Genomic DNA, 25,070 nt, shown 5'->3' with positions numbered 1-25,070 from the left:
TTTTATGCTTGATTGTTTTCACAGCCCGTTTACTCTGTACTATACATAAATGAAGAATATCGCAGCTCGCTAGGAACGTGATAGATATGGATCTAGATATGCCAGGTTTATCTAACTCAGACCAATAAAAAAAAGAAAAGGAAAAAGGAAAAAGGAAAAAGGAAAAGGAAAGGATAGGGGTATGCGAGGATAAAAAGGTGAAACAAGTGTCGTATATATCCACGATGGCGTGGTTTTGAATGCAGCTTCAATCAGAGTGGTAGTTGACAGGGTAAAAGAGCACAGAATTATAGCGGCACAAAGCCTTCCATCTTCTTCCGATGCTCTGCGGCCTCCTTCTGCAGTCGATCGGATTTCTTGCGCTCATAGACAGCGCGAACAACACGACGAGTCTGCTCTTCACCCTCAGAGAAGTTTGCCTTTGCAAGACCAACGACTGAATCAATCTGTTCAGGCGTGTAGATGAAGTTCCAAGTAGATAGGAAATCATCAATCTCGGGGTCGATCGAGTTGGGCTGTGGGGCGAGAGGCAGTTCCGGGTCTTTAGTTTGAGAATTATCCTGTCGCATGGACTGAACAGCTGCACGCGGACGCACTTTAGGTTTGGGAGGGGTGTCTGGTGCGGAAGGATTGGGGATCAGAGGGAAGTAGATAACCGCGATACCGGCATCTGGGCGCATCAGGTGGAACTCGGATTCAGAATGGTCTTCGTTGTGGGAAGAATCGAAGAGACGTTTGGATGGTGGAGGTTCGTCATTCGAGGTTCTCTCTTCTGTGGTGCCGACCCAAACGTTGCAATAACCCAGATCTGTGCTAGACTTGGGCTTTTGACCAGTGGGCTGGTTTCCAGAGTTGTTCTTGGCGTCGGCGAGTTTCTCTGTTAATTGTTCCTCGGTGATGTTCTCTGGCTCACGCAGGGCATTCTCGGTATCCTTGAGGCTCGAATTTTTAGGCCATCCGGCGCCAATGGGCCAGCCCTTGATACCACGTTGTCTGGCGTATCCATCGACCACAGAAAGCCAGTTCTCCTGTTTGACGTCTGCAGACGCATCAAATGCGACAATTATGTCAACATCGCGCCCAGGTCGAATGAGTGGGTAGATTGGCAGGTTGTTACTCATTCCCGCATCCATGAGACGCAAATGGTCATTTCGGAAGATCGAGTCTGGACAGGAGTCGGGTAGCTGGTCTTTCATGCCCATGACGTAGTTAGGTATACCCGCAGGGTCAATGGGATGCACCTTGATCAAATCTTGATTCTTGCCTTGGATGAGAGAATCGATTCCACCAAATCCAGCCAGACCTCTGACCAGAGGCCGAATCTCCTTGTAATAGTGGGACAAAGTCGCACAGAAAGCGCTACCCCAAACACCCATGAGCCCGGGGATTCTCACCTCTGGGATGGGAAGGTTTTCAGCGGAAACCTCAGAGCGGCCTGCGTTGAAGTGACGTCCCAAAGCCCAGGTAGGAATACCGGCATTGAGTTCTTCACAAAAGAATTCATACGGAGTAAACTCAAACCACTGGAACCATGCTTCATTCCGTGACTCTTTCACTACCTGTTCAGGCGTTTGATGCTTCTTGGTCTTGTCGTTTGAGTGCTCGAGGGCCTCGACAGGAATCTCATGTCGCACCGCCGTGTAGATAGGAAGGGGATGAGCCCCATTCATCAAATTAACTCGCTGGTTCGACAACTTGAAATCCATATCGGAGACTCCGAGTTCTCCTCGCGGGACCAGGAGTCTCGCTGCAAGCAGCAACCCGTAAATATCCACCAACCCAAAGTCCGCTCCCGGGTCGCCTTTCAGCTTTTCCACAAAACCACTGAGAAGGTATTTGTTTGTCGGAGCAGTAGTGAGGAGGTCGAGAGCTGCCGGTGGGAATGCAATATAAACACCAAGACGATTCTTCAAATGGTCGACAAGTTTGTCGAAGTTTCGCTGCGCAATGGACGAATGATAGAGGGTCTGCAGCCAGCAGCTGCCACTGACACCAGCTGTGTAGGTAATACAGTCCCACAGCCCTGCTTCCTGTGCTGCCAGGTACGATCCGGTACCTGCAACTAGAGCACGCAGGCCACCTCCCGAGCCGCACATCGCAATGACCGGTACATCTTCGGGGTGGATGTCCTCCTCAGGTATGTTGAGGTAGGATGACAATGCTTTGACAACCTTCCGTTGTCGCTGCTGTCTAAACTCCTGCTCTTCATCGCAGAGATCCCCACTTACCCGTACTTCGGCGTCGCGGAGAATCTCAGGGTTGATGTCGGGGTCCTGTGCCTCCCCTCCAGATATCGTTTGCCAATGAGCCGGGTGACAAGGAGAGCTCTCGCTGAAGCTTTTGAACGGTAGCCGGTAGAAAGCGCGTCCAGTCTGGGATGATGTAGTCTGTGATACTACCCACATCTACCCACTCGCCGGAGCCAACAGTTTGCTTAACCCCATCGAGCTTGCGGCCGATGTTGTTCCAGATGGATCCATCGTCCTTGCCGTCCGCGCCAACCCCATATGAGCCCGCATTGAAGTTGCTGGACTCCGGATCATTGTTGTGTCGTGCTCGAGAATTAGTGGATTGAGCTCTTGATTGTCTGGGCTGAGACCATTCCCCCGCAGTGTATGCAGCTAGGGCAGCGGGAGGTACCGTCCACAGACGAGTGGCCCTTGCAGCGCCCATTGTAGACAGAGAGATAATGGTAAGGTAAGAGGCCTGCTGCATACAGTGGGATCCATTGAAGGATTCCCAAACCCCTGCCTGCCTTCTCTTGCAAGCCACCCGTTAACAGCCCTCGGTGCATGACGTCGTTCATTCACGTGATCCATGAACACGTGATAGCGCCGGACTGGGTCGCTGGCTTCTTTCGGACTAGCGTGGCGGAGCTCCTTATCACTGGATGGAGCTCGGAGGGGACAATCAATACATTCCATTTGGCCTCAAAGGACATGAGGGGCCCGGATGACATGTGATATGATCTCTCTGGATTGATTTTGCCTGAACTGCATTTCCCAATCAACCATGGTGGCGCCAAGGAATACCGCCTACGCCGAGGAGAGCGCGGAGGTCGAGGTCCTGTATGCCAACCTCGAGAAGCTCAACCGACTCACGAAGAAGATACAAGGCTCCATGGTACGCCTAGAGACAGGAGGAAAAGTTGTCAAAGAAGCCATTGGTCCCATCTACAGTAATACCCAATCCCTTCAAATCACCAACAGCAATATCGACAAGGTCAACGACGCCATCGACCGCCTCCGCCAGCCTCTCGATGCAAAGAACCGAGAAGATGGCATCATTCGCGCAGGGTATGTGTCTTTCTACTCTATTTGGACCTGCAGCGTTAAGTATCTTTCTTTGCTGACTATTCCCCAGACCACAGAGCTCCGGTCTCACGCAGTACCTGTCGGCGATGAAACGTGTTGAAAAGGCGCTGGTCGACCTCAGTACAACAAACCTGCGATCAAATCAGAATGCGATCACCGACTTTAACTCTCTTTTAAACACTGGAAGCGCAAAACTTCAAGAACTGCTACGGGGAGAACTGAGCCAGCATGCCACTCCGGTTGAGCCCCTACACTATCTGACCAAAGGTACGCGTTATCACGACCAAACGACCTAGATCAAAACTAACGCGCAACGTTTTTAGATCTCTCCTTTCCATCCATACCCGAAGAAACAATCTCCCATATGGCGCCCTTGTGCTCGGCGGTCGGCTCCGCATCTATTCATGGATCCCAGCGCGGCAAGGGGGATAACCCCGCGTTGAAGGTGTATGCGGATGTACGAGGACCATACATCTCATCCAGTTTGCAGAATCTCGCCATTGCATCCCTCAATACCGTCAAACGGCGACCTACCGATGGTCCTTACAGGCAGGGTACCAATGGTATTGGTATCTACTCCAATGCGCTGGAGGCCTTCATAACTACCGAGCACGGTATTATCGTGCAAATGTTTACGGGAGATCAGCAGGGTCTGGCGTTACAGGCTACCTTCTACCCGGCCATGGGCGAATACTCCAAAACACTGCGTGAGCTCAACCAGTATATAAAGGCCAATCTGATGACGGACTGCTTCTTGGCCTTTGAGATCATCGAAATTGTGACTGCGATGTCCTATCGAATTGATTCCAAGGCCGCGGAATTAAAGAGCCTCTTGATGGAGGCTCTTCGGCCTGTACGCGAGACTGCAAAGTCGTCTCTTTCCGAATTGCTCGAGGAAACGAAGCGCAAAGCCGCTACCGCACCACTCCCACCGGACGGTGGATCGGTGCCTCTTGTGGAGGAAGTGATGAGCTCATTGGCCACACTAACAGGATACTCGGGTCCTTTGGCTTCTATCCTGACATCTTTGGGAGATGGAAACTGGCGTGCCAAGTCCAACGCCGCCGGCTCAGCTCCTCTGGATGTAGGTCCAGATAGCGGCACACTTCTGTCACATTTTATTCTAGATATGATCGAGTCCTTGATGACCTCCCTAGAAGCTCGAGGTCGGGCTTTCCATCGATCCAAGGCAGCGCTTGGTGTGTTCTTGTCCAACGTGTTCTGCGTGGTCGACCGGTCGATCCGACAGAGCTCAGAGCTGGCACGTTATTTGGGCACCCCCGACAGTATCGCCCGGATCGACACTTTCCGCAAGCGCGCGACGTCTACCTATCTCGATGCATGGAAGGAAACTTCTCAGTACCTTCTTGATGTACAGTATACCTCCCGTGGCGCCCAGCGCAATTCTGGCGGCAACGTGGATTCAAGTGCCATCGTCAAGTCGCTGTCGTCCAAGGATAAGGATGCGATCAAGGACAAGTTCAAGGCATTCAACGCAAGCTTCGATGATATGGTGTCTCGGCACAAAACCCTTCACATGGAGCGCGAAGTGCGCACTTTGCTGACTCGTGAGCTGCAAACCGTTCTCGAGCCCTTGTATGCGCGCTTTTACGATCGATATGTGGAGATCGATAAAGGCCGCGGCAAATACATCAAGTACGACAAGGCAAGCCTATCGGTACAGCTGGCGCAGTTGGCTTGATTTTCCTGAGCGAAAAATTGAAATCACGAAGGACTGTCACTTACACGAGCTAATATCATAATAATGTATGCTACCACTACCTATGGATCATTGCCCGCCAGTAAAAACATGTGCATATCGTATGGTGTCATGTGACATGTAGATCATCTCCGATAACGTGACTGATAAGCCCCGCTAAAATCGAAGTGCAGCAAAAATTCATTGCTCGCACATTGCCTTGTCACTGTCTTATCCTCCGTCCCGTTGCTCAATTCTTCGTTTGAGCGTCTCAAACAACTACCGACACCATGTCCGGAAGCAACGATGTCTACCAGACTCCCCTCAACTCGCGCTATGCGAGTAAGTCGGTCCCGACTGCCCCTCTATAGGAGGGGCAACCCCGAAATTGTATAGATCAGAATTAATCATATTCAATTAATTAGGCAATGAGATGAAGTACCTCTTCTCCCCCCGGAAGCGCTTCTCCACATGGAGACAGCTTTGGACCTGGCTCGCGGAGGCTCAAAAAGGTACGGGAGAGTTGAGGCTCAACCGAGATCGGAGGTAGTTGAAGCAAGACACCCAAATTGACTGAATCATGGCTACAGAGCTTGGACTTCCTATCACCGCCGAGGCCATCGAGCAGATGAAGGCCCACCAGGTTATCCAGGATGACGAGTTCGCCGTTGCCGCCGAGGAGGAGAAGCGCCGCAGACACGATGTCATGGCCCACGTCCACGCCTTTGGCCTGGTTGCCCCCGCCGCCGCCGGTATCATCCACTGGGGTGCCACCTCATGCTACTGCACCGACAATGCCGATCTGATCCTGCTCCGCGACGGCCTCGACATCCTCATCCCCAAGCTGGCTGTTGTTGTCGACAAGCTGTCCCAGTTCGCTCAGCAGTACAAGGACCTCCCTTGCCTGGGCTTCACTCACGGTCAGCCCGCCCAGCTGGTTACCGTTGGCAAGCGTGCTTGTCTCTGGATCCAGGATCTCCTGATGGATCTGCGCAACCTCGAGCGTGCCCGTGATGACCTGCGATTCCGTGGTGTCAAGGGTACCACCGGTACTCAAGCTTCTTTCCTGCAGATCTTCAACGGCGACCACGCCAAGGTCGAGAGCCTGGACGATCTTGTCACTGAGAAGGCTGGATTCAGCTCCGCTTTCATCATCTCCAGTCAGACATACTCGCGTAAGATCGACGTTGATGTCGGCAACGCTCTTGGTTCTTTCGGTGCTACCTGCGAGCGTATTGGTATTGACATCCGTCACCTTGCCATGCTCAAGGAGGTTGAGGAGCCTTTCGAGAAGGACCAGATTGGCAGCAGTGCCATGGTGGGTTTGCTTTTCTATTGTATTAATTTGGGCATTTTGGCTAATGATCCGTAGGCCTACAAGCGCAACCCCATGCGCTCGGAGCGTCTTTGCTCTCTCGGACGTCACCTGCAGAACCTCCCCAAGGACGGCTTGGACACCTACTCCGCTCAGTGGTTCGAGCGCTCTCTCGTAAGTGTACCCCGGGATTCATTTGGAGTCTTTTATTAACTTGTACCAGGATGACAGTGCCATCCGCCGTATCAGCATCCCGGAGCTGTACCTGACCGCTGACGCCTGTCTCATCCTCCTGAGTGAGTTTTCAGAATCATTAAAAGCTCAAGAGTATAGCTAACCAGTAGTAGACAACGTCTCCTCCGGCTTTGTTGTCTACCCCGAGGTCATCAAGCGCCGCGTCAACGACGAGCTTCCCTTCATGGCCACGTGAGTCTACATCCAACTAATCTAATGGATATCGCTAACGGTATAATGTCAGTGAGAACATCATCATGGCCTGTGTCGCCAAGGGTCTCTCCCGCCAGGACGCCCACGAGGAGATCCGTAAGTTTCTGTCTCATATCTTCCATTCCGAACCGGAATTCTAATATACCTAGGTGTTCTCTCCCACCAAGCTGCCGACAACGTCAAGAAGCAGGGTAAGGACAACGACCTGATCGAGCGCATCCGCCGCACCGCCTTCTTCAACCCCATTATCCCTCAGCTGGACACCCTTCTCGATGCCAGCACCTTCGTCGGCCGTGCTCCTCAGCAGGTCGAGAAGTTCACCAGCACCGAGGTGGCCGCTGCCCTCAAGCCCTACGCCAGCACCATTGCCAAGGGCGAGACCTCTGCTCTGTACGTTTAAGGGTACCTTAGTACAGTCGTATTCTATGTATATGTTAGAATGTGAAAAAAAAAAAGTTATATAAAAAGACGGAGATGGGGAGATATGAGATGTCCGATAGAGGAAAGAGAAGGGAGTCACATGTGTGTATACAAATTGAAATGCAAGGCATTATGTTCCACTTGTGGATATCTCTGAGGGAAATTTCCCACCCCACTTCCCTGCTTCCCCGATGCCCCGCGCAAATCTTCGAGGGGTTTAGATAGGAGGGGTCAATTTTGAAGTGTGTCATAGACACAAGACTGATAAGAGAAGACAACCTTGGAAGCTTACTAGAAGAGAGAGATATAGGATATTCCAAGCTTTTGCTGTATAAAAAAGAAAACTGACAATTGAACCGCCCCAAGAATAAGAGAGAAGATAGAAATGCTCAGGCTATCAACCTGCATGGTAATCATAACTATATGCAATAGAACGCTGTGGACATGCAATCATAACAGAAATGCAAATAAAACGAATGAAGAAAGCAAAAAAAGAGAGCTGTTTGGGGGTCAATTGAGTGCCGAACAGCAGATATAGTCCGTAGAGAAGGTCACGACCATGGCATAAAAAACCCCCAAAAGTGAAGATCTGGCAAAGTTCGAATCCACCAGCACATCATTGGCAAGTGACACAATTCCCCCCGAACTATCCAACAGCGTCATTGCCAATAACCCGGAGATACTCCGTCAGCCACCAAGCGTAAATCCCAAACGGCCGTTGCAACAAATCAAGCCCACGCGTGTGGATGTGGTTCCTCGGCGCAATCTCTCCAGGGGCCAAAAAAGGCGTGGTTTCCCCCGAAGCGCCAAATGCATCTCTGCCCAAGACCAGTCTACCCTCTCAGACCCAAATATCCACAGAACCAAAAAGAAAAAAAAAATGCCAACGTTGGCGCGTAACAATCCGCAATGGGCGAAAACCCCCCACTCTCCGGGAAAAGGATCCAATCCAAGAAACGCAATCCTTTGCCTGCCCCTCCCCACACATGAGGCTTTTAATTTTGTTCGGGTTGAGCAGGAGGGGTTGATTCGGATTCGGAGGGTATGAAGAGGTCGCGGACTAGCCAGACGATGTAGAGGACGGCTAGCACCCAGAGGGTGGCCATGAGTTTGTATGTGGAGGAGCGCCATGTGACGCGACGGATGAGACGACGGCCATCGGGACCTTCGATAGGACCTCGACGAGGGGGTTGACCGTTGGATTGACCGTTGGACTGCATGAAGGGGTAGGCGAGGGCCTCATTCATTTCGCTGTGGGATATTCGACGACGAGACATTTGTGTGGACTGTAGAATTCCGGAGGGTATATATGTTTTTGCTTTCGGAGGACGGGGTTTTTTTTCCTCTCGCTATGTTATATGCCGGGGGGGGGTTAAAGGATAAGATGTCACGGGTGCACAGGTCAAGGAATTGAAGAGATGAGGTTTTGAGGTTTTGAAGTTTTGACAGGTTTTTAGGGCACAATTGATTGTTTTCTTTTTTTTTTTTTTTTTTTTTCCCTTCAGGGAGATTGGTTTATTTTGCCAACGCACACAAAAAAACAAGGAGGGGCCGATGAATAGCCAGTCAGAGACAATAATTGCTAGACAACAGCAAGAGCTCGAAAAGGGAATCTTGAGTCTCCAGAAAGCGGATCTGTTGGACGGGTGAATGGGTAGCGGTGGGAACGTGGCCCGTTGCATCATCTTATGGCTTTCTCTCTCTCTTTTCTTTCTTCTCTATGGGATATAAAGGATATAGGATATAGGATATCAGGATATCGGATCTTCAAATGAAGATTCTTCTGAGGAATTGTTCAATTAAGGTGAACAAAGAGTGCTTGCGCCAGAAAATGCAAGATAGCCGCGGTGTTCGACAAGTGTCATTTTCTTTAGCGATGGCTATTGAAAGGCTAAAAAAGGGGGGTGATGGGGGGGAGGATTGACAAAAGTACCAAAATGTTAGATTATGCACGGTCCTATCGACCTGGGTCATATGGTGCACAGTTATATACTCCGTACTCCGTAGTTCTATCATCTATAACATACTATAATGTAGATGTATATGCATATATATATCTCTTTCTATATAAAAATAGATATCATTTGAGAGGGAATCCAGCATTGTTATATAGACATTATATAGTATATAATACCAAGCTATGTCAAGTATAGATTCTAGTACTCCATACACTTATGTTTGACATATTATTAGCCTAAATCATACCATTGTTCTTATTCTAAAGATCCTTCCAAGGTTGCGTGACGATGACTCATCAGTTAGTCCCATTTATATGTACAGAGTACGGATTAGGTATATTTCCAAGGTTCAATTCAACCTTTACTAAATGGGGAGTTCTTGTTACCTGCAAGGTTCATAGGTCAGCTGAACTTGAAACTAAGACAGGGTCCGGGTAGATGGTAGTTTCACATGTCCCCAACATTCCATTTGATATCTTGCATGTGAGTCATGCCTCAGGCCTGTCATGGCACGCTACCCTTTTAGGCCTGAGGCAGCTATAATTATGTCATAGGCCGACTTGGGATACGGGTGAACGGAGTTGTACATGTCAATTTAGTATCTTGGGGATTATTATAACACTTTTCTCTTTATTTTATTTAAAAAAAGAAGAAGAACCTCCCCTAAAAAAAAAAAGAAAATCAACTATAAGCAATAGCTCTGTAAATCGTACGTTGCTTATTTTCCAGTCGTGTGATCTTCCAATCCTCCGGTCCCCGGAGAGCGCAAGCGGAGAAAACCCGGGGACCGCTTGACCTCGGCAGTGAAAACGTTCCGATGACTCGCATTACTCACACTTCCTCCTCCACATTTCTCTTCAGATAAAAACACTCTCTAGACACATCTTTTTAGGCCATTCGGCCAATATACACCATGTGGAAGCCTTCAGAAAGGCTGATGGACACCATCAGACACTATGCCAGCTTCCCCGCAACCGGTGTCTCGCTAAGGCAGATGGTTCAATTTGGTGATCGTCCCTCAACAGGTATGAACTACTAACCAATCTGGCACTGTCGCGAGTCAATATCTAATTCTCATCTAGGTACCCTATTCCGCGCCTCTCAATTTCTCTCTGAGGAGCTCCCGATCCGTCTCGCACATCGCGTGCAGGATCTGGGTGAGCTGCCAGACGGACTCAGTGAGATGCCATCGATCAAAAAAGTCCAGGATTGGTATGCGCAGTCATTTGAGGTATGTGACTCACCCATTGGCAATCGATCTCGGTTCCATATCCTGACCCAATATACCAGGAAATCATTGCTCTTCCTCGCCCCACTCTGACTCAAGAAGTGAAAGCACGCCTACTGCGACCAGGCCGGATGAACGGCGGCCCTTCAAAAATCCTCTCCGAAACAACTCAAAATCCCAGTGTGCGTGAAGGACAGTACCGGTCATCCGTGACCGCAGCCAATGGAAATGGTGTTGCAAAAGCGCACGCCGCGGCAGGCCGACGGTACTTTTTCCCCGCGGACGACCGCGGAGACTGGCCTCCGGAACTCAACGACTACAACCAACGATTCGCCAAGACCCTCCAACAGATCAAGCGACGCCATGATGGGGTCGTGACCACCGTCGCGCAAGGCATCCTGGAATGGAAACGTGCACGACAGCGCATGCAGATCGACTCCACGATTCAGTCCTTCCTCGACCGGTTTTACATGTCAAGGATTGGTATACGAATGCTCATCGGCCAACACATCGCACTCACGGAACAAACGCACATCAAACACCCCAACTATGTCGGAATAATTTGTACCAAGACCAATGTTCGGGACATCGCGCTCGAGGCCATTGAAAACGCCCGCTTCGTCTGCGAGGATTACTACGGTCTTTTCGAGTCGCCCAAGGTGCAGCTGGTCTGCAAGGAGGACTTGAACTTCATGTATGTTCCTGGACACCTATCGCACATGCTCTTCGAGACCCTCAAGAACTCGCTTCGGGCGGTCGTCGAACAACATGGTGCCGATAAGGATGAATTCCCCGTGACGAAGGTCATAGTTGCCGAAGGCAAAGAGGACATCACGATCAAGATCTCCGACGAGGGCGGTGGTATCCCCCGGTCATCGATCCCTCTCGTCTGGACCTACATGTACACCACCGTGGAGCAAACGCCCAACCTGGACCCTGATTTCGACAAGAACGACTTCAAAGCGCCAATGGCTGGATTTGGATATGGCCTACCGATAAGCCGACTGTACGCGCGGTACTTTGGCGGTGATTTGAAGTTGATCAGTATGGAGGGGTATGTTAAATTCTCTGCTTCTTACTACCTATCTTTCATAAAAATTCTTTTGCTAATTGATCTCCATAGTTACGGGACTGACGTCTACCTCCATCTCAACCGTCTCTCTTCAAGCTCCGAGCCCCTGCAATGACAATCACCTGTCATGAGAGACGGTCGGATCCGGATCACCACTTCGCACCGCCTGCACCACCCAATTTACAATGACCCGGAATACAAACCCACGCCGTCTCGAGGACTGACACTGATGAATGCCCAGGCCCACTACGCTCGCATGCTCAGCCGAGAGGTTTCGGAGCGTAAGCAAGTAGGAGACATGGAGAGTCTGTTTCACTCGGAGAAGCGGAGAAGAGAGGAGGAACAGATGTAAGACGTGCCTCACTTGGCTTAGCCTTGGCTTTGGTCTTGGCTATTCTCTGTCTTCTGATTGGTTCCTCTATTTCTCTCGCCTTGTTTAATCCCTTCCTCCGATTTGGATATTTTGGATGGCTGCATCTGTGATCAGCTGTTCCACCAAGAATGAGAATGCGAAGATGAGTTCACAAGTTGGACTACAGTACCACCGCGTCGCCTGAGACTCTCAGGTAATACCCCAGAGATGAAAAAGGGGAAGAGAACACAAAAAAAAACCCCAGTGAAACTATTATGTTTTCTGGATCCTCTCGATGATACCCATTTTCCTCTTTCCTTTGTTCTCTTCCTCATCCTCTCTGGGCTGGTGGTTCTGTCGTTGATTTGGCTTCTCTGTATAGTACTTTCCTTTTAATCTGCTTTAGCGAATACAAACATTATAGTATCATATCCGTCCTTAGTAGATACATACATACCCTGTATTCAAAGTATCCCACAACAAGATCCAACCATGCAAGAACCAGCACGCTATAAAAAAGAAAGAAGGAAAAAAAAAAAAAAAATAGATCAATTCCTAACTCAAAGATCCTCATCCTCATCCTCAACCTGATCCTGCCTTCGACCAAAACCGCTCCCAACCAACGAAGCCCCCCCTCCTCCTACTCCAACACCAACACCCCCAGAAACCCTCCTCGGCGAATTCGCACCAGAAGAAGACCCCGAACCCCCAAGGGAGCGCGAACCACCACCCCTAGCCTTCTTCGCATCCATCACCCTCAAATGCGCCGGCTTATGCCAGTTATGATCATTAATATTCCCAATAACCTCCCGATACCGAGCACGAATAAGTGATCCTTCCCCGCCCTTCCCATCGGGCGCAATATAGAACCGCGGGTCGTAGAGTTCTTCTGCTTTTTCCGGGTCGCTGGGAGCGAGATATTTTGCCAGGAAGCGCCGGCGGGTTTGGGGGATTGTCTTTTGTGTTTGTTAGTTTTAATTGTATTTGTAATTATGGCGAGGTTTGGCAATGGATGAAGGGAAGGAAGGATACGGTAAGTCAGGTCAGGTCGGGGGTATGTATGGTTGTCAAACGTACTTCTCGAGAGGCAAGTGCATATGTAACCAATAACTCACTGTCCATGAGGACGGCTAGTGCGGCGTGTTTTTCGTCGCGGAGATGTGAGCGTGTGCGGGCATCTTTTTCGAAGGCGGTTTCGGGTTCTGTTGTGCCATTTGGGCTGGCGCGGTTGTATGATGTTGTGAGGGGGTTTTGGGCGCGGCTGTTGAATCTTCCTTTTGGGGGGTATTAGTTTTTGTAGACATGTGGTTGTATTAGGTGGAGTTGGGATTGGGGTGGGATTTTGTGCCATGTATTTGTGTAATACACAGAAGCAAGAATTCACGCGGTTTGGGGGAGAACAGGGATAGATAGATGGTGGATCATGGATCGTAGTTGGATTTGATAACGAGGGCGGGAAGAGGGATACACACCCGTGTCTGATCCATTTGATGTGTTCAAGCCCCAAATATCATCTTCTGATTGAGGTCGGGGCATTGGTATGCCGTCCACGTTTGGAATTCCGCCATTTTCACCGATGTCGAACATTGGTATCCCGTCGGCACGGTCCAGATCGTCGAGTTGCATTCCGCCGTCAGATTCGGATTCAGATTCCGTATCTGAGATAATGTGTACGGCTTGGTTGGACATTTTGAAGAGAGTGAGATGGGATATAACTTAGTGGTAAGTCAAAAGCAGACTGAGAGGGGGTCTTTTGAGTTGATGTGGTGGTGCGGAGTCAGAAATCGGATGACGAGATGCAACCAGTAACTAGTGAGAATGGAAGTAATAATGTCTCTGTGGTAGACTTTGATTCAGGTCTATGATTGACAGAGAATTTCATGTATATCTTATTGTATGACTTCAGGATTGATCTATAGCCAATGTCAGTGGATGAGGAACACATATTGGCGGTAACTGGACGAGAGACTGGCCATCTCTCGGAGATAGGTTGACAGGGAAGAATTGCCACCTCAATAAGGAGTTTCAAACATACGCGGTCACAGCACTTCAGATAGAAGTCGAGATATAGACGATTCAGCTTGTTGATGAGATAACCTCGTGCCCTCTCGGGGTGGGTCCCCGTACTGTGGCTATATCAAGTAGGCGGTGAGGACTCATGATGGCAATATGCGCAAGCTGCTGGTGTTGAACCGCCTAATTGGGCTTAGTGGATATCAAGGATACTGCGATCGGAAGTTAGTCCTTGTCGAACTAGAAATATATCCCTAGGCCTTGAACAGGAACCTTGGTTTTTGTTATGGTTTACTGCGAAAATACCGTATCTCCGTTTTCACAATCCTGAATATCGTCAAAGACAGTGTTCCTTTTAGAATATGACCACTGGGACAGATATAATACAAGTTCTACAAGGAACAAGTGAAAAGAACCAAACGTTTGTATTGAATCAATGATGGCGAGAATAAATATAGTGTGATGCCAAAAAGCCAACAACGCCAGAAAACAATGCCGCTAAAACGACCAACAGTTTAGGAGATCAAGTGAAAAAGAGAAAGTAATAATCTATTTAGCCGGACAGTCGTGCATGTAAGAATTTTTAGGCCAATGGTAGCCAGCCTCATCCCTGAGATTCAATGTTAGTAAAGCGCAAACAAGAAGACAAAACCAGCGTGATAAACTTACCAGGTCGTAAAGTTCCAATTATCGTACGCCTTGCGATGTTTCTCAATATACTCAGTGGTCTCATAACCAGGTGGGTCACAAGTAACGCTCTCATCATCGGGGTCCTGGTAGATTCGGACATAGTCGAAGCGCAGGATAGCAGGCATGAAATCAATGATACTCTTATTCTGCGGCGCGAAGTTATCCGCCATACCCATATTCATGATCAGTGCCATAGGCTCGAGTGGGATCGTGCGTTGCCCGACATTGCCGTTAGGTCCGATGGCGCGAGCGTCCAGTGTCCAGGTCTTTTCGGCGCCGACAAACCACGTCACCTCGCCTTTTGCACCTGGTGTGTACTCGAAGGAGTAGGTTTGGTATTCGGTGCCGTTGAACCAGCGGTGGTTTAGGTTGGTTAGGCCAGACATGGCTTGTTGATAGACACCGCCTCGGTAGTCGTTAATTTCGGTGACGCGTGAGTCGTAAACGGCGGCGAAGTCTGGAGTTCGGTTAGTTAGTAGATGTTTTGTATAATAGAAAGATTGAAAGATACTCACCATAGTCAGGCAGGTACCACAAATCAAATGGCGCAGTCTGCAGACTCTGCGACGCACTACCGACGTAGGGACCGCTATCACCATACAGTGGAGCGGTGCTACCTTCAATCACATCAATTTCAGGAGCACTGCGTGCAGTACCAGGAGTTGGGTGATCAGAGCCGGGGCAGGCACATCCAGGCAACCGCATACCAGGCAGCCAGTTGAGACCATCAGGAGAACTCTGGTTCGGGGTGATGCCTGCATCGCAGCCGTCATGGTAACTGTATGGCCACATGCCATCGGTAGTAGCAGCATAGCCAGGACGAGCCAGGTTACCCATTGCCCAGAAACCAGGCCAGAAACCTTGGATATGTCCATCACCCGGGAGGGACATGCTGGCTTCGAGACGGCCGCCCTTGAAGCAGAGCTTGTTCCAGCTCTGTACCATACCAGATCGGTATTTTAGGTCGTGGTTTTCGAAGTGGTCAAATCGAAGCTGGAGGGTGCCATCTGCCGTGGTTACTGCGTCGGGATCATACCACTAGGCAGTGTCAGTGTTTGAGCGGTGGTTTTTTTTTTTTTTTTTTTGGACACAGTTTGTACTAACCTCTTTGTCCTGTGTCACTCCATACCACATATCCACTGCTTGGAAGTACGGGTCATCGTCCTCGAAGAATGTTCGACCAGGCATGTTGAACTCGTCGGAGAACTGTAATGGAAACGTCAGCCACTTGTCGTTGTTAGCGGGATATCAAATAACTCACCACTAGCTTCATCTCCTTCCCATTGACACTTTTCTTGGTGAGTGCCTCTTTCGGTGTGTCTGGGTCAATCAAGCCCTTCCGCAGGTTTTCCAACAGTGGCCGTTCCCCAACATCCAAACACAACGTGTCTTCAGGGTGGCATACCCCATCGGAATGTTTTGTGAAGCCCGTCAACCAAGTTCTGTGATTGCTAGTTAGCCAAGAGTAGAGATGATCAAACGAGCCAGCATCTTACATGAGCGGGTAACCAATGAAAAGCACCAGAAGACCTAGTGTGAAAACTGCCAGACCACCGACATTCAGGATACCCCTTCGATTCCAAATATCACAATCCCGATCCTTGTCCGCCGGGTCCGGGTTATGCATGTAGTCATCCTTCTCCACATCCTCGGGGAATAACAACAACCCATCAGTAGGCATTATATTGAACTTCCCCGACACAGTCTGCGTGTTGACATCGTACTCCTCACTACCAGCGTGCGAAGGCGCCCTAGAGTCATGGAACGGATCCAAGGGGAAAGTGCTCTCACGACTCATGGAGCTGATACTCGAGCGAGCCGCAGACCACCTGTCTGGAGACCGGGGCCGATCAGTATAACTCACACCATGTCCCTGTGTAGGCCGCAACTTCGGAGGCAACAGGAATTCGGAGGACTCAGGGACACTCGATGCTGCGTATGGTGAAATTGCCATCCCTTGAGCGCCAACCGCCGTGGGCGTGTCGGGGCCCTGTGGTGTCAGGGGTCGAGGGAATGTCCGCGATGTGAGAGGCGCGTAGCCCTCATTTGTCTGGAGGAAAGGATCTTGACGCCCCGAATTGAGTCGGATGTGAGGCGTCGGCTTCCCTTCAGAGCCATCAGATCCGTGGTCCGACATTTTATTGTCAATTCTCAAGTTCTGGACAATCTCCACACACTCGTTTGCTCTGCACTGGCAAGCCCTTGCTATCTACCTTCGGTTGCTGCCGCAAGAACAGCACTTTTGCATCAGTCGGTGGTGGAATCCGTGGCCTAGGCTGGTATGATGATGTTGTGTTCTGCTTCGTCTTCTTTCTTGCGGTTCTTCACACAAAGATCTCGCTATATATCTGAACGGTAAGGACTGAGGACCTAGGTAGGTATACTGCACAGTTGAACAGTGCGATGTTTTAGCGAAAGAACGGGCACGGCAGATCGGATAGCATCGAAGGTCCCTCGGCGACACGATAGAAGAGACAGAGTCTAAACGAAGAAATAAAGCCAAAACCACAGAAGAAAAGAAGAGCCTAGATGGCCCGAGGGGTCTTGTTTGGGTTCACGAGGAGACAGGAATGACACAGATCCAAGGGGGCAACCAGTGGTATGTCTGGGCCTCTCTGGGCCTCTCTCTTCCCGAGTCTTTATGATAGACTGTGGACGATAGTAAAATACTGTTCAGCACGTTGTTCCATGACCCAACGCCATATTCTGTATACAATTGACCGTCAGGTTCAATTGATTTAAGTAGACTGGTGGTTTTGAAGCTCTACCCTGACTCTCACACCCTGGGTAGGGCTATTCTAGGGTGCGGCATTCCCGTTGCTTCCCAGGGCCCGAGGAATGGCCCGCCCTGAATGCTGGCCGGAATTCAGGGATCGACATGGTCATGAACCTGAAGAGATTTCAGATGTAGTAATAATAGCAGTTCAAGGTTGCTTTGTATAGATTGGGGGTTGTTGAAGCGAAGGGCGAATCAGCGGAGAAGATGAGACATGGCCCGAGACCCCCCGTTCTACCAGCGCAACATGAGAGATGCATACAATTTCTTTACTTTCTCTAAAACATGTAGCTACGAGAATAATTGCCACAGTTGTTCCATTCAAGGTTAAATGAGTAATTCAACCTGCTTTGCACTGCCATTGACACGCGTCCTGCCAAACTCCAGCTCATCGGGCCTGAAGAATGCAACAAATCCCGAACAAACAGCTGTCAGGATCACCTTACACCAAGGTCAAGGTAGGTTGAAACCTCTGATTATCCATTCCATGCCAGTATTATCAATTTCAAGACCAAGGCAGCGAGTAACACGTACCGATGCACATCGATGCTTTCTCATAAGATATCGTATTTCGGTGGAATAGACAGCTACATATCAATCAAATAACAAAATACAAACTATGTCCTACACTATCTTCCCAAGGGCTCTCTTCATTATGGATGTGAACAGTTCAACCATCTACGACTCAACAGCCTTAGCACGCAAACCGACAAGACGGCTCTCAGGCGCATCTAGTGCCAGAACCCAGTACTCGATCTTGGTGCTGGTTTGTTCAACGCGGTAGACCTTCAGCTCAACAGCCGACTGATCGGCACTAGAATCTTTCTCGACAGCCGCGGCACGGACAGCATCCAGGGCGGTGGAGTATTGATTCTTCGGGTCGAAGGAGGACGGGGATAGAATGGAGATGGACTGGGACAGGTCGGTATCTGGGGAGATCAGGGAGGAGAGCTGGTCTGCAGTGAGGGAGGTGGAGATTAGCAGGGCAGATCAAGGATATTTATCTTGGGGGGGTTTTTTCTCAAGGGAGTATCTACGAAGGAGGATGCGGAACTAGGAAATGGAATCGGGACAGGATCAGGACATACCAGCACTAGGCCACGCGGCCTTGGCAGCACCATCCCACTTCAATGCCACAGGCTCGAAGGGCTCGTCTGTATCGGAGATGTAGTATGCGTCGACGGACTGCAGCGGCTTTGGGACGGACAGGGAGCTGTGCACGGTCTCGGTTTTGACGGTGCCGGCCCCTTGCTGCGGGGCGCTGCCGCTCACATCTGCATTGGCTTTATCCAAGAAGGACATATAGGCGTCGTCGGAGGACATGATTTGTGTTGAGGTTGAGAATGGGGACTTGGTGGGGAGAGAAGAGCTGGTGTGTGGTTGCGGTCTTGAGGTTGCGGGGAAGAGGCGCGTTTGGTGCTCTGTGTTTAGGATGTGGGTTCTTGGGCTCGTTTGATGGTATAAACAGTGTAGGAGACGGTATTGAGGTAGAGAGTGTTCGATTCGAAAGGTTGATCGTAAAGTGTAAGATGAGATTGGCAAAGCCCGATTTCTTGCTGAAGCTGGCAGGGAAAAGTGTGGGATGACGCAATGGACCTTGGACTGTCGCATTTTGTTCACCACCGGCCTGTGAGGTTGGAATATCGTATATTTAAACAAACAGAGAGTTTAAAGGAGTTTAGATGATGTAACTGGATATATGGAAGAACTAGAAAGAATTAGGAAGAGAAAAAGAGGCAGCTCAACATTTCGGGTGCGTAAAGACGTACAAATATATATATACAAGACAAGACACCCGAACCAGATATATATATTTTGAAGTGATGGGTGATCCAAGAAACGATTTACCAAATTGATGTGTTGTTGTAGAAAATTCTCCCACATACATTTTAGATATATTTATATAAATTTACAGACAATTATACAGCTACATGCAAATCGTGAAGGATATTCGCTTTTTTATTGAATATGAAACGTTGCACTACCACCAACCATAGGCTTAAACATCTTAAACAGTCTCCACAAGGTCCTTCTTGAGGGTACCCATGAAGGCCTTCTTCTCCTCGAAGGTCTGGAAAGCACCGTGACCGAACTTGGAGGAGGTATCGATCCACTTGAGCTCGACCTTCTCGGTGGCCCTGCGGGAAGTCTGGGGGTACAGAGTCTTGCGCAGAGTCATAACACGCTTCTTGACACCGGGGACGGAGCCCTTGACCATGACGAAGTCGTTCTTGACCTCACCGTAGTGGACGAAACCACCCATGCTAAACAAATGTTAGAATTAAGAAACATAACACAAGAAAAATATCAGGGAGGAACATACGGGGTGATCTGCTTCTTGGAGATGTCGAAGTCGGTGGAGGCGTTACCCTCATCGGTACCCTTTCCAATGCGGAAGATCTTGTGGTTGCAAGAGGTACGGTGGTGGTATCCGTCCTGACCGGCACGGGCAACAGTCCACTGGACGTGGTTAGGGTGCCAAGCACCAATACAGGCGACCTTGCGCAGACCCTTGTGAGTCTTGCGGGGCAGCTTGGTGGTACCCCAACGGGAGGTGACACCGGAGAAACCGTGACCCTTGGTGACGGCGATGACATCAATCATCTCGTCCTTCTCGAAGATGGAGTCGATATCGATGGTCTTCTCGAAGAGGTTGCGGGCGAAGTCGACCTTGTCGGCGACGGAGCCACCGTTGACCTGGATCTCCATAAGGTGGGCCTTCTTCTGCTTGATAGGAGTCTGGCGGATCTGGGTGTGGGCGAGCACACGGACGACAGTGCAGTACTTCTGGATGCGCTCAAGCTCGCGGGTGATGGAGGCACCGGAGCTCTCGGCGTGGGACTTGGCGTACTTGGTGAAGGCCTTCTTCTTGGACTTGTACCAGTTCTTGTAGAAGCGACGCTTGACCTCATCGCTCAGGTGCTCAGCCCAGACGGTGGTGAGAGAGCGGAGACCACGGGGAGTCTCGATGTAACCGACGACACCGACGGCAACGAGCTAGAAAGAAGAAAAAAAAATCCATGTTAGGGTCCGGTCGCTTTTTTTTTTCGTCCTTCACTTTCGCACACAACGGGGAAACATACAGGAGGGGTCTCGATGACGGTGACGGCCTCGACAATCTCCTTCTTGTGCATCTTGGCACCGGGACGGTCAAGGTCACGGACGATGGTGGTCATACCGGCCTTGTAGCCCATGGAGGCAGTAAGGTGGACGGGCTTCTTGGCATCATCCTTGGGGAAGCTGTCGCAAAAAAAGTCTCAGCGCACAAATTCACAAATCACGAACTCATTCAGAAAGTACTGACCTCTTGACCTTACCACGGTGACGGGCAGCGCGCTTGCGCGGGAGGTAGGCAAGGGAGCCTGGAGATATAATCAGTATACTGTTCACACACAGAGGCCGTATTTCGAAATTTCGATATCGAGGAAAAAGGTGATCACGAACCGTGACGAGGCGCTTCGAACTTCCGGTGACTCCTGAATAGCGAAAGCAGGTCAGCAATTGTATTCAATGGCGATTGTATATGAATCTTCAATTGGGATAGACTCACATCTTGACCCTGTTATCGTTAGTCGTCGAGGTGGTGGGAGGACGATCTGGAAATGTCGAAGTTGATTTTGCACGCTTGGTGTGTGGGCTAACCTAAGCGAGACTCTTGGCGGTCAAGAGCCTGAGGCACCCCACAATAACCCAAATTAGCTAATCCAGCCCTGGTCCTGTCACGTGTCGTCCAGATTTTCCGGGCCCTGAGACGATTTTTATGGGTCTTGCTGCTGCCAAGGCAAACGGCCAGCAATATGGTTTTAGGACATCCACATTGTGGGCTCGAATGAAACATAGACCGAAATACAATACCGAACATATTTAGAGTGCTACAGTTATACGTGCGTACACCTTAATGAGAAAAGAAAGGAGATGTTATAAAATTTACTCTACCAAATTCCAGAGTATCAAACAAATGATTTGCTTCAAGGATGCCTAATGCACCATAAAAAATTCACAGTGAAAGGAGACTAAGAAATCATAAAAAAGAAGAGAACGAACAGACATGACGAATTTTCAGCGCACGCGCTTGAAACTTGGTAGTCATCGTAACTCGCACATTCATACCGTACATCACACACTGAAAGAGAGGAAGGACAGGGAGGAGCAAGGAAGCGAGAGATTTGGGGGCTTTGCCCGGTTTAACCAGACCACACTTTTGTGGCCGGGAGAGGAAAGACTTTTTATGCCGTTGGCTCGACCTTGGATGGAGTACTGGCACGAGCATTTCCGGCGCCGTTGGCTGGGTTGCCAGCAGCGCTGCCGTTGGGGCTGCCCTTGGAGGCAGCAGCAGTCTTCTTTTCTTCCTCAACTTCGTCATCGTAGTCTTCATCAACATCCATTTTGCGCGCGGGGGGCTCGTGCGCAGGAGGAGCCTCGGGGCGAGGAGGTTCTTCCTTGACCGGGGTGTTGGCGGAAGGAGGTCCAGAGGGGGGAGCGTTGGGTGCTGGTGCAGTGCCCTCGGCCATCGGGGGAAGACTGGGGCCAGCAGAAGGCCGGGGAGGCATGTCTTGGATCGAAGGCAGAGTAGGAGGGTGGTGAGCAGCCTCTGAGGGGTGGTAGTTCTCATTGGCACGACGGGCGTCCTCGCGGCGAGCCTCTGAGGAGCTTCGTCGTTGCATCTCACCAGGAGAAGGCAAGCGAGCGGGTGGGCTCGGGCGGCGGTTGCTCTGGTCATCCAGACGAGCGCGGCTCTCTTCGTTTGCGTGCTTCTTGACTGGACCAGCCTCAGCCTCCCATTCGCGACCGCGCTTCATTGCAGATGCGGGGCGATCTTCGCGATCGCGGGCGGCAGCCTCAGCAGCAGTAGCAGCCGAAGCAGGGGCCGGAGCACCAGAGGCGATGGAGTTACCACCTGGAACTTGTGGGGGGAGGGTAGGACCGGGGTGGAACTGTTGGAGAGGGTATCCTGAGCCCGGCGAAGAGGGACGCTCATCGCGAATAGGGCGAATTTCAGGAGCAGGACTGAAAGGACGATTCTGGTAAGGAGGGGGAGGAGCACTGCCATTGGGTCCGGGAGGTCCAGGGGGGCCAGGAGGAGCGCCAGGCAGGCTACCCGGCAAAGCACCTCGCGGGGCACCGAAGGCATTGCCACCACTAGGAGCGCGTTCGTGGCCTGGACCAGGAGCGTTTCCAAGCTGAGGTAGGGTGTGAGGCGGCGGGTAGGCATTGGGATCACCCATCTTTGGCGAGCGAGGTGCGCCACGGGGATCAGGGAACGCCCGACCAGGCTCCTGTCGAGGACTCTGAGCAGGAGCACCGGGGATCCGGACTTCGCGCTGGTCGAGACCATTAGATGGGGGAGCTTGGCTCTGAGACTGAAGCTCGTTGATACCACGGTTCCAGTCAGGAATCTGTCTCGGGGGAGCAGGAGCTTGTGGAGGGGGGGCCAATGGGGGCTGGGGCACCCCACTGAGGAGCTGGAGGTGCACCAACGCCAGGCGCCTGATAAGCCTGAGGATGAACATCCTGTGGCTGAGGCGCGGGAGCAGTGGGTGGTTGTTGTCCAGCCGTGCCAGCAGACAACTGACTCTGAAGAAGCTGTAGACGAGCCTTGATGTGAACGTTGCTCGGATCAAGATCTGCGGCGCGTCCGTATGCATCCAGGGCATCGGCAATCTGGTTGTTGCATGATTCGTACAAAGTGCCCAGGTCATACCAAACCTCCGAAATGTAAGGATTCAGGCGGATCGCACGAGAGTAGGCGTCGAGAGCATCGCGGTATTGGTTGATCTGGTAGTAAAGAACACCAATCGAGCACCAGAAGGTAGGGTTGCGGCCATCGCGATAGACCGCTTGCTGGTAGGCTTCGTACGCCTTGGGGTATTTCGCCATGGACATGTAGCAACGACCAAGGAGATACCAACTTTGAGCGTCATTGTTATCTAGGGAGCGAATTGATTAGTTTTAATGTATACAACCCAGATGAGGGAGTAAAAGTGTACTTACCAGCATTGACGGACTTTTCCAAAAACTGGATGGCCTTCTCTTGGCTGTGGAAGGCATTGCTCTGCTGGTGGTAGAGCCATCCAAGTTGCTGGAGAACTTTGGCGTGGTTTGGATCCCGCTCAAGGACACGCTGGTAGGCGGATTGAGCAGACTCAAACTGAGGGTTTCATCAGCATAAGATAAGAAATCAAAAAAGGCGGAGGGAAGCATGGCTTACGTCTTTCTGTTGCTCGTGAACATGGCCAATCTGGAACCAGATGTCTTCTTCGGTCAGAGGGCGTGGGGGATCGCTAACAATGTATTTGAAGCACTAGAATGGATTAGTCACAGCTCTCAAAGTTCATAGCAAGAGATTTCACATACCTCCAAACTCTGGTTAAACTTCTGTTGCTGCTTGTATATGATTCCCAGGCGGAAGTAAATCTCATTGGCCTTCTCGAAATCGGGTGCCATGCGCATCACTTGCGAGAAAGCCTCCTCCGCATGATCCAAAGAACCATAGCGGTCATACAAGATACCGATTCCATACCAGAGCTTAGGTTCCTAATGAGGGGGATTGGAGTCAGCGACTACGTATTTCAGGGACGATGTGAGGGGAAACCGCTTACCTTAGGGTCGCGCAAGTGGTAAAGGGCTTGCTGGTAAGAGGTGTATGCCTCTTGCAAATTATCCATCATGAGATGGCAGTGGCCCAGGCTGCCCCAAGTCTCTCCATTGCTCGGGTCCAACTTCAAAATATTTTGTAAGTACTCAATTGCTTTGGGGAACTGCTCTTTTGTCCGGAGAATGCATGAAATAGCATTCATGGCTGAGATAGACCACTGGTTGTGACGCAGGGCCTGCTCGTAGGCATTCATCGCACCTTCGAGATCGCCCATCAATTCGGTCAAGCTTCCTATAAACGAGACACACTGTTAGAAATCGCTAATTTCAGGTATATGACCTAGGATTTCTTACCTATTTGAAGCCAGACTTGTTCATTGAGTGTGGCGATCTTCTGTGCGGTGGTGAGAGAAGGGACTCCCTTTTGACCTTGCACAGGAATTGCTGACATGTGACCATTGGCCTGCGCCTGCGCCTGCGCATGCGCTGCGAGATGCGCTGCCGCATGGTGAGGAGCCACGCCCGCGGTGGGTGATGGTTGAGTGTGAGACATGGTTCCCGAGAATCGTGAGTATGGTTTGAGTTGAACCGTGTCGCGACCGAACTCTCGGGGTAGGTTTGCGACACGATGATGCAATCCAAGTTCACACCACTATTAGACACTGGTGTAGTGTACTCTTGTGATGTCGCACGCCGATCCCGAGGCGCAATGTCCGATGGGCACGAGAGAGGCAAAAGGCAAGAGAAAAAGGAGGGACGGGTCGCGAAAGAAGTAAATGTCCCTAACGCGACACTATCCAGCAGTGAAGGGCGGCAGTTTTCCAAAATCGACTAGCCCTTGGCGCTATCCCGAAGATAAATGAGTGGCGCGAGATGGGCAGTGACACAATCTCGGGGGGGCAGCGGGTGAGGTCACAGCTATGTAGAGCTTGGTGCGCGAAGGTAGAAGGGGAAAAATGAGATATTCAAGAAAGAGGCGAAGAAACAAGGCGATTCAGTGGGGAAAGGGGAAGTCAGAATTGAGGATGATCCGAAAGCCTAAGGGGGAAGAGAGAGGGAAGAGTCGAGGGGCTGGCAGGAAAGGTGAAATTCGCCAAGAGACGCTAGTGGTTGGGTAGCTCCCGGCCGTCACGACTGATTATCTAATACAAGCTGACGCTCAGGAACGGCTTAGCGCTGTGGAGAAAGATCT

At 50.6% G+C, this 25,070-nt stretch overlaps 11 protein-coding genes across 11 annotated transcripts; 4 read left to right on the top strand and 7 right to left on the bottom strand.

The window, feature by feature from the left end:
- Positions 1–287: 287 nt before the first annotated feature.
- Positions 288–2,673, bottom strand: N7487_012164 (putative phospholipase A2 (PlaA); the record flags this gene model as incomplete). The annotated part of the gene is made up of 2 exons (XM_056879894.1): positions 288–2,372; positions 2,404–2,673. The coding sequence occupies 2 exons, from the start codon at positions 2,671–2,673 to the stop codon at positions 288–290; spliced, it is 2,355 nt and encodes a 784-aa protein (XP_056725213.1).
- A 339-nt stretch (positions 2,674–3,012) lies between these two features.
- Positions 3,013–5,016, top strand: N7487_012163 (EXO70 family protein; the record flags this gene model as incomplete). Its single annotated transcript, XM_056879893.1, has 3 exons — positions 3,013–3,296; positions 3,364–3,581; positions 3,638–5,016. The coding sequence occupies 3 exons, from the start codon at positions 3,013–3,015 to the stop codon at positions 5,014–5,016; spliced, it is 1,881 nt and encodes a 626-aa protein (XP_056725212.1).
- Positions 5,017–5,303: 287 nt separating this feature from the next.
- On the top strand, positions 5,304–7,175 carry ade13 (adenylosuccinase ADE13; the record flags this gene model as incomplete). The annotated part of the gene is made up of 8 exons (XM_056879892.1): positions 5,304–5,355; positions 5,439–5,525; positions 5,604–6,331; positions 6,386–6,502; positions 6,552–6,624; positions 6,676–6,754; positions 6,807–6,871; positions 6,925–7,175. The coding sequence occupies 8 exons, from the start codon at positions 5,304–5,306 to the stop codon at positions 7,173–7,175; spliced, it is 1,452 nt and encodes a 483-aa protein (XP_056725211.1).
- Positions 7,176–8,190: 1,015 nt separating this feature from the next.
- On the bottom strand, positions 8,191–8,472 carry N7487_012161 (uncharacterized protein; the record flags this gene model as incomplete). Its single annotated transcript, XM_056879891.1, has 1 exon — positions 8,191–8,472. The coding sequence occupies one exon, from the start codon at positions 8,470–8,472 to the stop codon at positions 8,191–8,193; it is 282 nt and encodes a 93-aa protein (XP_056725210.1).
- Positions 8,473–10,052: 1,580 nt separating this feature from the next.
- On the top strand, positions 10,053–11,568 carry N7487_012160 (PDK/BCKDK family protein kinase; the record flags this gene model as incomplete). The annotated part of the gene is made up of 4 exons (XM_056879890.1): positions 10,053–10,178; positions 10,236–10,384; positions 10,444–11,435; positions 11,505–11,568. The coding sequence occupies exons 1-4, from the start codon at positions 10,067–10,069 to the stop codon at positions 11,566–11,568; spliced, it is 1,317 nt and encodes a 438-aa protein (XP_056725209.1). The 5' UTR covers positions 10,053–10,066.
- A 12-nt stretch (positions 11,569–11,580) lies between these two features.
- Positions 11,581–11,805, top strand: N7487_012159 (uncharacterized protein; the record flags this gene model as incomplete). Its single annotated transcript, XM_056879889.1, has 1 exon — positions 11,581–11,805. The coding sequence occupies one exon, from the start codon at positions 11,581–11,583 to the stop codon at positions 11,803–11,805; it is 225 nt and encodes a 74-aa protein (XP_056725208.1).
- A 560-nt stretch (positions 11,806–12,365) lies between these two features.
- N7487_012158 (uncharacterized protein) lies at positions 12,366–13,494 on the bottom strand (the record flags this gene model as incomplete). Its single annotated transcript, XM_056879888.1, has 3 exons — positions 12,366–12,761; positions 12,883–13,079; positions 13,278–13,494. 3 exons carry the CDS (start codon positions 13,492–13,494, stop codon positions 12,366–12,368), a joined length of 810 nt encoding a protein of 269 aa, XP_056725207.1.
- Positions 13,495–14,367: 873 nt separating this feature from the next.
- N7487_012157 (SKN1/KRE6 family beta-glucan synthesis-associated protein) lies at positions 14,368–16,645 on the bottom strand (the record flags this gene model as incomplete). Its single annotated transcript, XM_056879887.1, has 6 exons — positions 14,368–14,428; positions 14,488–14,965; positions 15,024–15,546; positions 15,613–15,714; positions 15,770–15,950; positions 16,005–16,645. 6 exons carry the CDS (start codon positions 16,643–16,645, stop codon positions 14,368–14,370), a joined length of 1,986 nt encoding a protein of 661 aa, XP_056725206.1.
- A 1,317-nt stretch (positions 16,646–17,962) lies between these two features.
- On the bottom strand, positions 17,963–18,895 carry N7487_012156 (uncharacterized protein; the record flags this gene model as incomplete). Its single annotated transcript, XM_056879886.1, has 2 exons — positions 17,963–18,240; positions 18,373–18,895. 2 exons carry the CDS (start codon positions 18,893–18,895, stop codon positions 17,963–17,965), a joined length of 801 nt encoding a protein of 266 aa, XP_056725205.1.
- A 397-nt stretch (positions 18,896–19,292) lies between these two features.
- On the bottom strand, positions 19,293–21,374 carry rpL3 (60S ribosomal protein uL3; the record flags this gene model as incomplete). Its single annotated transcript, XM_056879885.1, has 7 exons — positions 19,293–19,548; positions 19,608–20,281; positions 20,368–20,524; positions 20,589–20,646; positions 20,729–20,760; positions 20,835–20,880; positions 21,329–21,374. The coding sequence occupies 7 exons, from the start codon at positions 21,372–21,374 to the stop codon at positions 19,293–19,295; spliced, it is 1,269 nt and encodes a 422-aa protein (XP_056725204.1).
- Positions 21,375–21,510: 136 nt separating this feature from the next.
- cyc8 (putative transcriptional corepressor Cyc8) lies at positions 21,511–24,431 on the bottom strand (the record flags this gene model as incomplete). The annotated part of the gene is made up of 7 exons (XM_056879884.1): positions 21,511–22,700; positions 22,759–23,211; positions 23,276–23,432; positions 23,493–23,585; positions 23,639–23,818; positions 23,884–24,170; positions 24,233–24,431. The coding sequence occupies 7 exons, from the start codon at positions 24,429–24,431 to the stop codon at positions 21,511–21,513; spliced, it is 2,559 nt and encodes an 852-aa protein (XP_056725203.1).
- Between the last annotated feature and the right edge of the window lie 639 nt (positions 24,432–25,070).

Source organism: Penicillium crustosum (assembly GCF_028827405.1).
Source record: "Penicillium crustosum strain IBT 35664 chromosome Unknown utg000005l_segment0_segment0, whole genome shotgun sequence".
NCBI classification, from domain to species: Eukaryota; Fungi; Ascomycota; class Eurotiomycetes; order Eurotiales; family Aspergillaceae; genus Penicillium; species Penicillium crustosum.
Note: the sequence above shows the minus strand (reverse complement) of the source record. Positions and strands in the feature narration are given on the sequence as shown.